Source organism: Pelobates fuscus, chromosome 9 (genome assembly GCF_036172605.1).
Source record: "Pelobates fuscus isolate aPelFus1 chromosome 9, aPelFus1.pri, whole genome shotgun sequence".
Classification (NCBI taxonomy): Eukaryota; Metazoa; Chordata; class Amphibia; order Anura; family Pelobatidae; genus Pelobates; species Pelobates fuscus.
In genome coordinates, this window is record NC_086325.1 from 136169285 (window position 1) to 136185190 (window position 15906).

Genomic DNA, 15906 nt, shown 5'->3' on the forward strand with positions numbered 1-15906 from the left:
CACACACACACAGATGCGCACACACACAGATGCGCACACACACAGATGCGCACACACACACAGATGCGCACACACACACAGATGCGCACACACACACAGATGCGCACACACACACAGATGCGCACACACACACAGATGCGCACACACACACAGATGCGCACACACACGCACAGATGCGCACCCTGACACACACACGCACAGATGCGCACCCTGACACACACACGCACAGATGCACACCCTGACACACACACGCACAGATGCACACCCTGACACACACACGCACAGATGCACACCCTGACACACACACGCACAGATGCACACCCTGACACACACACGCACAGATGCACACCCTGACACACACACGCACAGATGCACACCCTGACACACACACGCACAGATGCACACCCTGACACACACACGCACAGATGCACACCCTGACACACACACGCACAGATGCACACCCTGACACACACACGCACAGATGCACACCCTGACACACACACGCACAGATGCACACCCTGACACACACACGCACAGATGCACACCCTGACACACACACGCACAGATGCACACCCTGACACACACACGCACAGATGCACACCCTGACACACACACGCACAGATGCACACCCTGACACACACACGCACAGATGCACACCCTGACACACACACACACAGATGCACACCCTGACACACACACAGATGCACACCCTGACACACACACACACACAGATGCACACCCTGACACACACACACACAGATGCACACCCTGACACACACACACACAGATGCACACCCTGACACACACACACACAGATGCACACCCTGACACACACACACACAGATGCACACCCTGACACACACACACACACAGATGCACACCCTGACACACACACACACACAGATGCACACCCTGACACACACACACACACACACACACAGATGCACACCCTGACACACACACACCCTGACACACACATGCACACCCTGACACACACACACACATGCACACCCTGACACACACACAGATGCACACCCTGACACACACACACACACACACACACACACAGATGCACACCCTGACACACACACACACACACACAGATGCACACCCTGACACACACACACACAGATGCACACCCTGACACACACACACACAGATGCACACCCTGACACACACACACACAGATGCACACCCTGACACACACACACAGATGCACACCCTGACACACACACACAGATGCACACCCTGACACACACACACACACATGCACACCCTGACACACACACACACACGCACACCCTGACACACACACACACACACATGCACACCCTGACACACACACACACACACACACATGCACACCCTGACACACACAGATGCACACCCTGACACACACACAGATGCACACCCTGACACACACACACACACACACAGATGCACACCCTGACACACACACACACACACAGATGCACACCCTGACACACACAGATGCACACCCTGACACACACAGATGCACACCCTGACACACACAGATGCACACCCTGACACACACACACACACACACACACAGATGCACACCCTGACACACACACACACACACACACACAGATGCACACCCTGACACACACACACACACACAGATGCACACCCACACACACAGATGCACACACACACACAGATGCACACACACACACACACACACAGATGCACACACAGACACACACACACAGATGCACACCCTGACACACACACACACACCCTGACACACACACCCTGACACTGACACACACACACACACACACACACACACACACACACACACACCCTGACACACACACACACCCTGACACACACACACACCCTGACACACACACACACCCTGACACACACACACACACCCTGACACACACACACACACACCCTGACACACACACACACACACCCTGACACACACACACACACACACCCTGACACCCTGACACACACACACACACCCTGACACACACACACACAGAGATGCACACCCTGACACACACACACACACACACAGATGCACACCCTGACACACACAGATGCACACCCTGACACACACACACAGATGCACACCCTGACACACACACACACACACCCTGACACACACACACACACACACCCTGGCACACACACACACACCCTGACACACACACACACACCCTGACACACACACACCCTGACACACACACACACACCCTGACACACACACACACACCCTGACACATACACACACACACACACCCTGACACTTCCTCACAGCCGGCCGACATTACTGGTGCCTGGTTGCCCCGACCGGGCCCCTGTTCAGTAGCAATGATGCCCGGTGTTCTAATCAAAGCACCAGGGAAACATTCCGCGGCGCCCTTGTGTGCACACAGTTTGGCTAAACTATACTCTTCCTTTGGGCACAGAGTGCATTCAGTATCAGTAAGTTAGAGGATGCCAAGGCAACATAACTACTACATGTTGCTATAAACAGTTATGGTACCATAAGGCTGTGGATGTATACTCCTGGTTCTTGGTCAAACAATTTAAGCACCCACAGGTTGGCCCCTAACCTACAGAATTGCTAATGCAATATCATTGGCATCCAAATTTTCCTGTGATTTATCTTGCACAACATCAGAAGCAATGGACTGTTTATAGCATAGGTTTTATGAAGCTCTGTATTCAAGATTAGACGGAACATCAACATTAAAATAGGTTAGACATACCTGCGTGCAGGTGGTCAGTTATAAGCTTGTGGATTTCATCCAAATGCTGCAGGTCCAGAGATTCTAGCAGGTGGAGCTGCTCCAACACATTTACTGATTGGGTCATGCTGCCGCGTATTCTATATGTTGGTGACTGGAAATTGGAGGGTAAAGGTCACAGCAGGCTCCTCATCTGTGCCTCCTCCGAACTAAGGAACAAAAAAAATAAATAAAAAAAATCACATTATATTCCTAAAGCACTAGGAGCCCTGAATTACAAGTTACTTTGCAGTACACGTTAGAAAGATCTGTACGATGTACACTATCACAGCCTGGAGGTCTGAGAGAGGTTTTCACAAAATTATTAGCCATACTGGAATGGTCTACAAAATGGCACTCAAGGTGGGTTTGATTTACAGAGACACTCCAGGTACCAAAACAACTTAAAGTGGAGGCCCCTGGAGACACACTTACCTCAAGGGGTTAAACCACCCTTGAACATTTCAAGCCCTAAGTTACCTCCAGCGGCTATGTGCACTGTCCCCTAGAGGCATCCAGCTTCTGAATTTTCAGATTCAGGTAATGCGCAGTGCCGACGGGCAGGGGTGTCACTGATTCTAGAGTGGTCAGCTGATGCTCTCAGCCAATCAGTGACTCCCTATTCACAATACTGACTTAGAAAAGTTACGCGCTGGGTCTCCTTTCTTAGCTCTGTGCCATTTAAAAAAAAAAAAAAAGTTAATAGGATGGCAGCACTGGGAAATAAGATCTTATGCTCTTCCCTCTGCGCACGCATGAAATGACCTTGACCAAAAGTGGACAGCTTCCACTGGCCTTGGTTGACATGCACGTTATAAACAGAGAATCAGGACTGTGACATGAAAGCAAAGCATGTAGAGCCAATGACAAAGGCGCAGAGTAGTAAGTTTCCTTATGCATAACTTTGCAAATAAGCATCATTTTAAAGAAAGCATACAAATATTGTAAGATCTGCTTTAAATCAATATTTGTTTAAAAATAAAAAAAATAAAAAAAGGTTTTTGTTCCAATTCTTAATATAAGATCTACAAATGGTTGCAAGTATTAAAGATGATACTTTTCAGATTTGTTTAAGTCATGGATGTCAAACTCGCAGCCCACAATGAATATCTTTGTGGCCCAGCACACCTGGAGGCAGGCGGAGATGAATTGAAGGAGGCGGTCCAGGAGAGAATGGAGGCGAACGGATGTAAGCAACGTCACGTTCTGATACTTTAATTTAGCTAATATATATGAAACAAAGTAAACATTTCAGACTTGATAAGTCACTCTAAGGGACTAAGTGTTGACTTTGTGTAATATATATTAAAGTATTTATATAATTTCTTTTTTTATGGCGCCAGAGGGGGTATAGACGCAGGACACCAGATACACAAGGTGAGTAAAGTAGGAGTCTGGATGCTATAATAATGTTTTTTGTTTTGTTTTTTGAAGAAATTGGATGGGTGGGCAGCAGATTGTAAATGTGCCGAGGGGTTATCAGTTACCACCACCACTTTCAAGCCCAACAAGGCTCCATCCAGGATCTATTAGACTCCATTAGAGTCTTTAATGGAGATTAAAAGGGACTAATAAATATGCTTTAGTTATTAAATAAGATAAATATATATATATATATATATATATATATATATATATATAATGTTGGGGGTCAGCAGTCCTGAAACAACAATGTTGTTCTATGAACATTTAAGGTTTTTTTTGTGTGGCCCACATAAAATTAACCCATTAAGGACGGAAGGCATGCTATGCCGTCCTTGGGGACCTGGCTCTAAACGCCATCAGGCGACATAGCACGTCCACACCGTCCAGGGGACATACCTGCTCGCAAGCGACCCCATGCCGGCGATCGTGATGGGGAGGAGGAGGGAAAAACTTACCTGACATCCCAGGAAGTCCCCCGCTGCCGATCCGCCCCTCCTGTGCCATGTGATCGCGAGGTCCTTGCGAGGACCTCACCATCACATGGAGGGAATAGCCGTCCATAGCAGTGCCAGCAGGGGGAGTGCCTGGAATGCTGCCTGAAAAAAGTTAAATTAAAAGTTTTAAAAACAGTGTGAAAAAATAAATAAATACACACACATAATACAAGTGTAATTATATAGTAATACCATAAAACCTGTACATAGTGGTTACAGTTTTACACGTGAGACATCTCTGAATACAAATATGTGTATTTTATTGCAATAAAAGCAAACAGTATGATGACATGCACAGTGAAAATGTCACCCAGAACTAAAAAATAAAAAAAAAAAGAATTCATTAATTCTCACATTTTATTCATACCTAAATATTTGATGTTAAATGAAAGCCCTATTTCTCCTGAATAAAATTATATATAATAAGTGTCGGTGCACTTAATATGAAAGGTGAATTATGGTTGAGCAGACATATAGTCAAATTCCAAGTTTTGTTTAAGTTTTATTTTGATCAAAACGTGTACATTTGGTTTAGTCCTTAAGGGGTTAAACCTTGTTTATTTGGCCCATGCAAGCCTTTGAGTTTGACATGCTTGGTTTAAGTTATATCCAAACTAATTTTGTTATATAGAATTAGAAATACATAGATAATAAGGAACTTATTGCAAGGAGAGCCATCTGCAGTTTAACAGGTTACTCACTCAAGTGTGGAGAAGAACTGATTTAATCCCGGTTTCACGATGAACAACATTTGGACTATGATGTATCTTAAATATAAAACCATTTTTTTCATTCTTGTTGCCCATTGCAGAGGTACAAGAAGAGCAAGAGGGTTGAAACAGCTTGCTGGTTAGAACCAAACACTGGTTCTGCCTTCAATAGATTACCATGGGACAGACTGTACAATTTACACAGTGACCATAACAACCTAACGTGTTTATTAAACAAATAAAAACCTTAACAGAGTTTAACGGGTGCCAGATTACAAACGTGAAGGACAGCAATTATGCAGCAAAAATGCTTTGTGCAATGGCTTGTGCTTCACTTCCATGCACCAAACCATAATCACAAAGCCCCCCCTCCCCCCCCCACCAAACAAAAAACCAAACAAAAAATAAAACATATCACAAAGTCCAGTGTCCATTAAATCCATTCACATATGCTGAAAAAAAAAGTTGAAACAAAATACAAACCATATCCACATGTGCAATTTAAGGGACACACAAGTACAACCAGGAGTCAAAAAGGACGAAACTAATTATTTCTTAAATATAACGTTAAAGAAAAAATGTAATCAGCTCAAAAACAGGACTTGAATAATGACCTGTAAAATATATACACATTTAATGTACAATAAAGAAACAGGTTACTGTAAGTAAAGTGATTCGCAAACCGAACGATTCACCACGTACAGCAAACAACCGGTTAAAGGAAAATCACGAGGAAGCACTTCGTACAGACAGCAGCTGCTCATCTCAATGGCCAAGCCTAATCCCTTTCAAGGCACGAAGGTCAACATTACTCCAGCTCCACTACAGGTATAAGACTTTACTTTTCCAGAAGCAGTGTGGGAGCAAACACCACCACTACAAGAGACGTTACGGTCACAATGCCGCAGGACCAATAGCTGGACATTATATTCAGTTAGAGGCAACAGTTTAAACATGCAACATATTTGTGCAGGGAGCCACATGGGATAATATGTTTTGCTCCAGAATTTTCTTCTAGTAATACAATCACACATTCAAATCTTGGTGTCCCTAAATAACTGCAGCCACATATTTTATCTAAACGTTATGGAAAACATACACACGAAAAAGCAAATGTGTTTTAATAAAGAGATAGAATGCTGTGCATAATCATGCAAGAGGAATTTATCACAAATCTCACATGCAACTTTTCAACGGCAACATTGTCAAGTGTGAAAAGAAATTGACAAGTTGCAGTAAACATAGCAATCATCACTCCCAGATAGGTCAAACATAACTGCATGAGTCCTAAAGCAGTGGTTCTACCCCAGCGATTGCTACCACGTATATAAGTCGCAATATTGCCTTTACCTTTCCTGGCCCCCTTTAAAAGTCACCCTGTCCATTGATTCAGGTCTTCACAGATCCAAGCAAAATATCATGACACTTATAACACCGCAGGCTTAGAATCAACTGAAATGTCATCTCAGTAAAAAGGAACCTAACCGTAAAACTGACTCATTGCCTTTGCGCCATCATAAGCCGATATAATAAAAAAAAAAGTTTCTTCATGTTACCAACACACAACATGCTGGTTAATCTTTTGATGGAGGAAGCCAACTGGAAGCAATATTGACAGTACCTTCTAGGAGTCCTTGTGAGGAGGCCAGATGGTGGTGATTCGTAGTAGTAATAACTAAATTTGTCATTTCTCCACATCGTAGCTTATTAGACTGACATCAGCCCCTAGAGATCATATATCACACACACACACTGGGTTTTGTCATATACAGCCAGACAATTCACAAATACATGCACAAAGCATAACCAAGAGTGTATGACAGGGACTGCTAACCGTTGGCATTGTAGAAGGGGTTGTTGGCCAGCAATCTTCGCATTGGCTGAAGTTTATGCGATATGCAGTCCATAGCAGCTGCACTGCTAAAGGTATAAATTGCTGTGCAAGTGCTCACATGAAAACTTATGCATGCAGAATCATGCTTGATGGGTGGATGGAAGGGTGTGCATGCAAATATTCAATCATTTTTAGTACCAATGTTATTCTATTTAAACTTAATTTTATTTATCCATTTGTTTTAAAGTTGGAGGTAAAACGTAGAATTCAGCTCCATAACTCAAACATAACCCTAAACAACTATATTCTGACAATTTATCGGAGTAAAAAAAAAAAAACAATATAAGCTACATGCATCTGCTTACACCGTCACCAAAAACTCGTTTTGGCAGTCTCTCCTAGTTGCAAAATATAAAACTGTTTTATTCATCAAAACAATGAACGGTAGTACAGCAGATATGCCATTAAAGGCCATGATTTCCTCCTATTTTGATGTTGTATTTTGCAATTCAGTTCTCAAACTGCAATTTGGTAAATAAAGCCCAAGGTGGTTCACTGCTGCAATTACGCAACTTGCTTTCCAGTACATTTTACCAGCAAGCTCACTAGAGACACAGATAAAGTCATGCCATTTAAAGGTTTTAAATAAGCCAATGCTTGCATCACAAGGGACTACTGGCCATTACTTTGAGTCAGAAAGTGCCAGCAGTCATTACCATTCCATCTGGATAGATTTATTCACTTGTTTAACCCCTTAAGGACACATGACATGTGTGACATGTCATGATTCCCTTTTATTCCAGAAGTTTGGTCCTTAAGGGGTTAACCTAACTTATGGTACTAAAACCTGACTTTGGACACTATAAACCATGCTTTTAAAGAGACTGTTTACTTTTATTTTAAATACTTAGCTATCAATAACCTATATCAGGAGTAGGCAACCTTCGGCACTCCAGATGATGTGGACTATATTTACCATAATACTCTTACAGTCCTAAAGCTGACCAAGCATCATGAGATGTATGGTCCAACACATCTGGAGTACTGAAGGTTGCCTACCCCTGACCAATATCCATTGAAAAATACAGTCACTTGCTTTAAATGAATTTAAGGAGCAGCAATAATAAAGGAAATCTATACAGATTCTATGGGACTTCCAGGCAGGACCTAATTACATCATACTTCTGCCAACTAAAGGTTTCCAGGAACGGAGAAATAATCAAAATAGACTGGGGTCTGCTTGCCGTATTACGTGTGACCTCTCAAAGTTGACACTGCACTAAACAATGCAGAGTGAGATGCAGAACTACCATCTCTCAGTCTGTTGTGTGTATGAACATCTAGCAACATAAAAAAAAGCGGTTAATAAACCTGAGTGAAAAGCAGTGTTAGCCAAGATATGCAGCACCAGAAGCCATAGATTAAGAGACAGAAAAGTGGACATACAATTACAAATCATTTATATAATGGCAACATATTCTGCAGCACTGTACAATAGGTAGACAAACTAGGTTAACAAAACAGGATTGATGTGCCGGAACAGTAGGTGAAGAGGGCGCTCCCCAAAGGAGCTTAAAATAAGAGGATAATAAACGAACACCACATGCGATACTCGTGGGAGTTTCATCACACATCTTAGAAGAACTTCATGCGCTTATAAATTTCTCTGTCAAAAGTCCAATTCTGTGACCTTGGCATTTCGAGACTTCAATGAACCGGACAAACAGAGACTCCTAGTGCAGACACTACCTGGGAGCCCCATCCCCTCCAACCCATGTAGATGGCATATGGAAACAAGAACAGGATTCAAGGAAAGCAATTTACTAAAACGGTAGGGAGTAAGTAAAGAGGCCAAAAACAATATAACTCAGCATCTATAGATTTATTTGTTCAACAGTCAATTGCTGTGGATTTATAAGGGTATTTTCAACATGTAGGTCAAAAAACAGTCATACCGAATATTTTCCTTTTCCTATTCTGTGCTAAATGTTAAATTTATTCAGTAAATAAAACCATAAACAGCCCTGGATATCAGCTGACAATCTGGTGCTCTTACAGGTAAAGTAGTTAAGGCTTTTCAACTGAGGTTTCTGGGGCCAAAAGCCCAAATAGAAAAATAAAACATTCAGCATGGTAAGTTTACAAAAAACAAATGCCTAGTTCTCCCCATGTCTGTATGGCAATGACTTAAAATCTGTAGCAAGAATTATAAACCAGACTTCACCTTAAAGAGGAACAGTCGTTTCCAGAGAGGTGACAGTTTAGTGTTCCTTCACCCTAGAATGCACTTTCAGTGTTTACTGAGGTTGAAAGAGCGAGAAAGATTAGCGAACTAATTAGCATAGTTCACTAGGCACAATTTGTAAGATAAAAATTAAAACATTTTTACACTAACTCAATGATTTATATTTTCAACACAACTATAAAAGTCAATGGTTAGGCTTAAATACAAATTTATTTTATTATAGTGTATCAAAGTGCAATAGTATTTATTAACTGACTATTTTTAATACAGCTACAAAGAATATTTTCAACTGGTGCAACCCTGGGAAAACAGCCGCTAGGAGCTAGAAATATTTATTTTTGTTTTTTTTAAAGGGTTGTGTTTAGAGTTTATCCAATATTTAACAGTGGATATCTGCTTTGCAACAGATTCTCCACTCTATTTCAAGACTCAGAGCTGCACTCATGAAAATTAGGGGGGCGAAACAGCTGTCCATAGACAGACTTGATTTATTGATCCAAAACCACGTTTGGAGGTAGGCCACTGCCAAGGGAAATTATAGACCTGCAGGCTGTAATCTAATGTACTTACTTGCAGATTGCTACATGGCATTCCGAAAGTCTTACTTTTAAAATGTTCTGTATGGAAAGCAAAAAAAAAACCAAAACAAACAAACAAAAAAAACCTTTTTATGATCTATCAGTGTAGATGATGGACAGCAGTATTTTGTAATTGTACATTAAGGCAATTTTATCATCTCCATACCGTAGACTGGAGAACAGCCAAAGTGAGGTATAGTGCATAGAAAAATGTAAAAAAAAAAAAAAACTTTAATCACTATATGTGCACCCAGAGTCACAGAAGAAATCCACATGCTTCCTTCCAACAAAAAGTTGCAAAGGCATTTAAATGATGCTCTTATGTTGTGTAGCCATTTTCAGATAGGAATAAGTGTGTTAAAAGTTTGAATTTTACTAGTATTCAAGAGGATGCAGCTCTGCATTGAAACAAATGGAATGTTTTGCTCATCTTTTAGAATGTTACCCCAGAATAAAGCCTTAATACAAAGGACCCACAGACTCTACACCAAGCATGTCAAACTCAAAGGCTAACATGGGCCAAATAAACAAGGTTTAAATTTATGTGGGTCGCACAAAAAAACAAAACCAAACCTTAAATTTTCATAGAACAACATTGAGGTTTCATGACTGCTGACCCCCAACATACATACATCTCATTTAATAATATATATCTTATTTAATAATCGAAGTATATTTATTAGTCCCTTTCAATCTTCATTAAAGACTCTAATGGAGTCTAATAGAGCCTGGATCGAGCCTTACTGGGCTGTTGGGCTTGAAAGTGGTGGTGGTGACTGATAACCCCCCTCCCATTTACAATCTGCTGCCCACCCATCCAATTTCTACAAAAACCCAATACAAAACCCATTCCCTGTTTTGTTTTTTTGTTTTTTAATAATGATAGCATCCAGACTCCTACGTTACTCACCTTGTGTATCTGGTGCCATGCATGTATACCCCCACTGGCGCTGTCTGCAGCATGTGACACAGCCAAAACTCCTTGAAGGCGGAGCCTGTAGACATCACATCAGGACGTGACGTTGCACATCACTGCATGCCTCCGCTCGCTCCTGGACCGTCTCTGCCCGCCTCCATTCGCTACTGGACTCCCTCCACCCGCCTCCATTGTCTCCTGGACCGCCTCCTTCAATTTATTTCCGCCTGCTTTATTTCATCTCTGCCCGCCTTCAGGTGACCGGAGCAATGAATCTTTGCCACATAGCAAATATATTCACTACGGGCCGCGAGTTTGACATCCATGGACTACAGTGTTTTTAAACCTTCTAATTACATTTATAAAATCGAAAAATGCAGGTCAATTACATCAAACTTACAATTTCTCCTCCCTTTCTGACTAACATGTGCTTAGTTCTTTTTCAAGCTCTTGTATTGCATAATTTAAATATTATAAATACAATAAAAAATTTTTACCAATATATGGTCATTTCAGATAGTGTAGAGCTACCTCTACACAAGTCAAATAAAATAAAAATTTCCTGAAATAGAATACAACCACATACTTAATTTAGCGGTGAGTTTTTCACTTTAACCCCTTAAGGACACATGACATGTGTGACATGTCATAATTCCCTTTTATTCCAGAAGTTTGGTCCTTAAGGGGTTAACCTTACAAACTCACAAGTGTGTGTGTGTCATAAAAAAATAAATAAATTAATAAATATATATATCATCCAGACTCCTACTTTACTCACCTTGTGTATCTAGTGCCCTGCATGTATACCCCCACTGGCGCCTTAAAAAAAGAAATTATATAAATCCGTTAATATATATTACTCAAAGTCAACACTTCAGTCCCTTAGAGTGACTTATCAAGTCTGAAACGTTGACTTTGTTTCATATATATTAGCTAAATTAAAGTATCCTCACTTTTTTTTTTCTTTTTAATAAAACCTTGAGTGAGCCTTTTCTTGGACCATTTGGATTGTGGTTGGAGGTTAGCGCACCGGGGTAGTTATATACCCAATAATATGGACTGCTCGACACACACACACACACCTTACTCAAAAGCTTGCTTTTTAAATGTTATGTTAGTCAAAAAAAGAAAAAAAGTATCATTGCACACTGCACTTTTTGGCAAAATATATATTTAAATTTAGCCCTGGTGAGTTCGACAAACCTCTAAAGTTCCTACCACTACCAGTTCATATCAACTGAGGCTCCCAACGCACCGCCCGTATCACCTGTCTGAGGCTCCCAACGCGCACCACCCCCTATTTCACCTGTCTGAGGCTCCCAACGCGCACCTCCCCCTATTTCACCGTTCATAGAAACATAGAATGTGACGGCAGATAAGAACCATTCGGCCCATCTAGTCTGCCCAATTTTCTAAATACTTTCATTAGTCCCTGGCCTTATCTTATAGTAAGGATAGCCGTATGCCTAAACTCCTTTACTGTGTTAACCTCTACCACTTCAGCTGGAAGGCTATTCCATGCATCCACTACCCTCTCAGTAAAGTAATACTCCCTGATATTATTTTAAAACTTTTGTCCCTTTAATATAAGACTATGTCCTCTTGTTGTGGTAGTTTGTCTTCTTTTAAATATAGTCTCCTCCTTTACTGTGTTGATTCCCCAACGCGCACACCCCCTATTTCACCTGTCTGAGGGTGGCGTTGGGAGCCTCCCTAATTTCACCTGTCTGAGGCTCCCGACAGCCACCCCCATCCCATGTCACCTGTCTGAGGCTCCCGACAGCCACCCCCATCCCATGTCACCTGTCTGAGGCTCCCGACAGCCACCCCCATCCCATGTCACCTGTCTGAGGCTCCCGACAGCCACCCCCATCCCATGTCACCTGTCTGAGGCTCCCGACAGCCACCCCCATCCCATGTCACCTGTCTGAGGCTCCCGACAGCCACCCCCATCCCATGTCACCTGTCTGAGGCTCCCGACAGCCACCCCCATCCCATGTCACCTGTCTGAGGCTCCCGACAGCCACCCCCATCCCATGTCACCTGTCTGAGGCTCCCGACAGCCACCCCCATCCCATGTCACCTGTCTGAGGCTCCCGACAGCCACCCCCATCCCATGTCACCTGTCTGAGGCTCCCGACAGCCACCCCCATCCCATGTCACCTGTCTGAGGCTCCCGACAGCCACCCCCATCCCATGTCACCTGTCTGAGGCTCCCGACAGCCACCCCCATCCCATGTCACCTGTCTGAGGCTCCCGACAGCCACCCCCATCCCATGTCACCTGTCTGAGGCTCCCGACAGCCACCCCCATCCCATGTCACCTGTCTGAGGCTCCCGACAGCCACCCCCATCCCATGTCACCTGTCTGAGGCTCCCGACAGCCACCCCCATCCCATATCACCTGTCTGAGGCTCCCGACAGCCACCCCCATCCCATATCACCTGTCTGAGGCTCCCGACAGCCACCCCCATCCCATATCACCTGTCTGAGGCTCCCGACAGCCACCCCCATCCCATATCACCTGTCTGAGGCTCCCGACAGCCACCCCCATCCCATATCACCTGTCTGAGGCTCCCGACAGCCACCCCCATCCCATATCACCTGTCTGAGGCTCCCGACAGCCACCCCCATCCCATATCACCTGTCTGAGGCTCCCGACGCCCCCCCATCCCATATCACCTGTCTGAGGCTCCCGCCGCCCCCCCATCCCATATCACCTGTCTGAGGCTCCCAATGCCCCCCCATATCACATGTCTGAGGCTCCCAATGCCCCCCCATATCACCTGTCTGAGGCTCCCGACGCCCCCCCATATCACCTGTCTGAGGCTCCCGACGCCCCCCCATATCACCTGTCTGAGGCTCCCAACGTCCGTCCCCCCCATATCACCTGTCTGAGGCTCCCAACGCCCCCCATATCACCTGTCTGAGGCTCCCAACGCCCCCCATATCACCTGTCTGAGGCTCCCAACGTCCCCCATATCACCTGTCTGAGGCTCCCAACGTCCCCCATATCACCTGTCTGAGGCTCCCAACGTCCCCCATATCACCTGTCTGAGGCTCCCAACGTCCCCCATATCACCTGTCTGAGGCTCCCAACGTCCCCCATATCACCTGTCTGAGGCTCCCAACGTCCCCCCCCCATATCACCTGTCTGAGGCTCCCAACGCACCCCCTCCCCATATCACCTGTCTGAGGCTCCCAACGCACCCCCTCCCCATATCACCTGTCTGAGGCTCCTACAGTCCCAATAAATAAGCTGTGTGTGGTTTCTTCCACCCTGTCTCTTCAATATCACTTGGATGCAGCTCCTAAACCCCACTAATATCCCCTGCCTGCGGCTCCCACCCGCCCCCTGCCGCCTATTACCTGTGTGAAGGTCCTCCCGGCCTCCCCCACCTAACAGCGGGGTTAACGCTGAGCGCACTGTCCTCACTGAACTAGTTCCCAACTCCCCTGCGCCCAGCCTGTTTACCTTCCATCTACTCAGGGCGCCGCCATCTTGCGTCGCAACACCCCACTCTTCCGTCCTTCACCTTCCGCCAAGAATGACAAATAGTTCCATAATTTACCTCCACTATTTCACCTCTTGGCAACTCTAAAACATGGTGACAAGCATTCTCGCTATACAACAATTTGAATGACACACTTAACTGTCTCCCATCACCACGATAAACTACGAAATCCAGTGTTTAGACTGGCGGAGGGATACGAGTGAGTGCTACGTGTGACTCGTGACTGAGGGAGCCGGAACTATTAGTGGAGCGATGACGTCATTGGCAAGCTGTTAAATGCATTTAAAGGGGGAAAGGGGGGTGTGTCAGGCTGTCAGAAAAGTGATTAAAATGACAATATTCTTATTTTGTTCAGTTAGTGATTCCCCTCCACTCACTCATAAAGTTAAATTTATATCTAAATCTGCAACTCTTGACATAAATTATTATTGCATGTAATAATTATATTCACTAAACAGCAAATTGTAGTGAATTCAAATCCAAATTGTAAAAAAAAGGCTAAAATATGTGTATTGAGAACTCCAAATCAGATATAAACAACAGCTTGGCTATTTTTGCCTGAAGTTTTATTTTTCTGCAAATCACTACATAGCGAATAAAACATATAATTGTTACTAAAGCATGAATTGTCACTAATTCAATAACTTAATTTTAAATTTAAGACCAAAATAGTCAAACTCAAAACATGTATAGGAAGATGTTTTTCATTTCAACTATATTGGCCTAAAAATGTAATTCCTTTAATTTCACACTTTACCCCTGTAAATCGTTTGTAAAAGCCGTTGGTATTGCCGGTACTCGTGTTGATCTTCTTCACCATCTAAAATCAAAATAATCAAATGTGCTAATCAAATTACAGTTTATGTGTGTAAAATGTTTACTGTGTTAAGTGTTTCTTCAATTTGTATGACCATAGCGGGTAAGATGGCACTGGGTTTGTGGTAATGAATTGACCTATCCTTGTATGTAAACGCTGACACAAAAGTAAAAGTTCAATGCAATTAATATGTAATTTCTGGTTTTAAGAGATTTTAAATACTCTGTCGAAAATAAGATTGATTTGATCATATACATATGAGAGAGCACATTTGAACATCTTCCTGTTTAATAAATGACATTATAATTACATAATATGATTGCTCTGTTTAATTCTTGCCTCCATCTATTTCCACCATTCTCTTTCAGTGATCCATGGATCTGAGAGGACATTTCATGGCTACACCACTTATCTACCATGCAACATACCTGATTCAATTGGAATAATATTTAAAGTATCTCTAGTACAAAGTTCTATATGTGGTACAGTCAGCAAGAATATTGTGTTGGTTTCCATTGTAAAAGCTCCACACCCCTCCCCAATCCTTAGATCTAGAGCAGCAACAAATGTTATGTACAGAGTAATATTGTATAAGCAAACGACAG

The 15906-nt window shown here is 43.4% G+C and overlaps 1 protein-coding gene across 2 annotated transcripts in view; it reads right to left on the minus strand.

Annotated features, from left to right (window-relative positions):
• Positions 1 to 14517, minus strand: part of TSC1 (TSC complex subunit 1) — a 47411-nt gene extending 32894 nt beyond the window's left edge. The window contains exons 1-2 of one of the 2 annotated variants that reach the window (XM_063432489.1): positions 14445 to 14517; positions 2751 to 2938 (exon numbers count right to left, since the gene is read on the minus strand). In XM_063432489.1, the coding sequence (XP_063288559.1) occupies positions 2751 to 2856 (106 nt within the window). In that variant the 5' untranslated portion in view covers positions 2857 to 2938; positions 14445 to 14517. Of the gene's footprint in view, positions 1 to 2750; positions 2939 to 14338; positions 14360 to 14444 lie in introns of those variants that run through there. The other variant, XM_063432490.1, reaches the window with a different exon arrangement.
• Positions 14518 to 15906: the final 1389 nt, after the last annotated feature.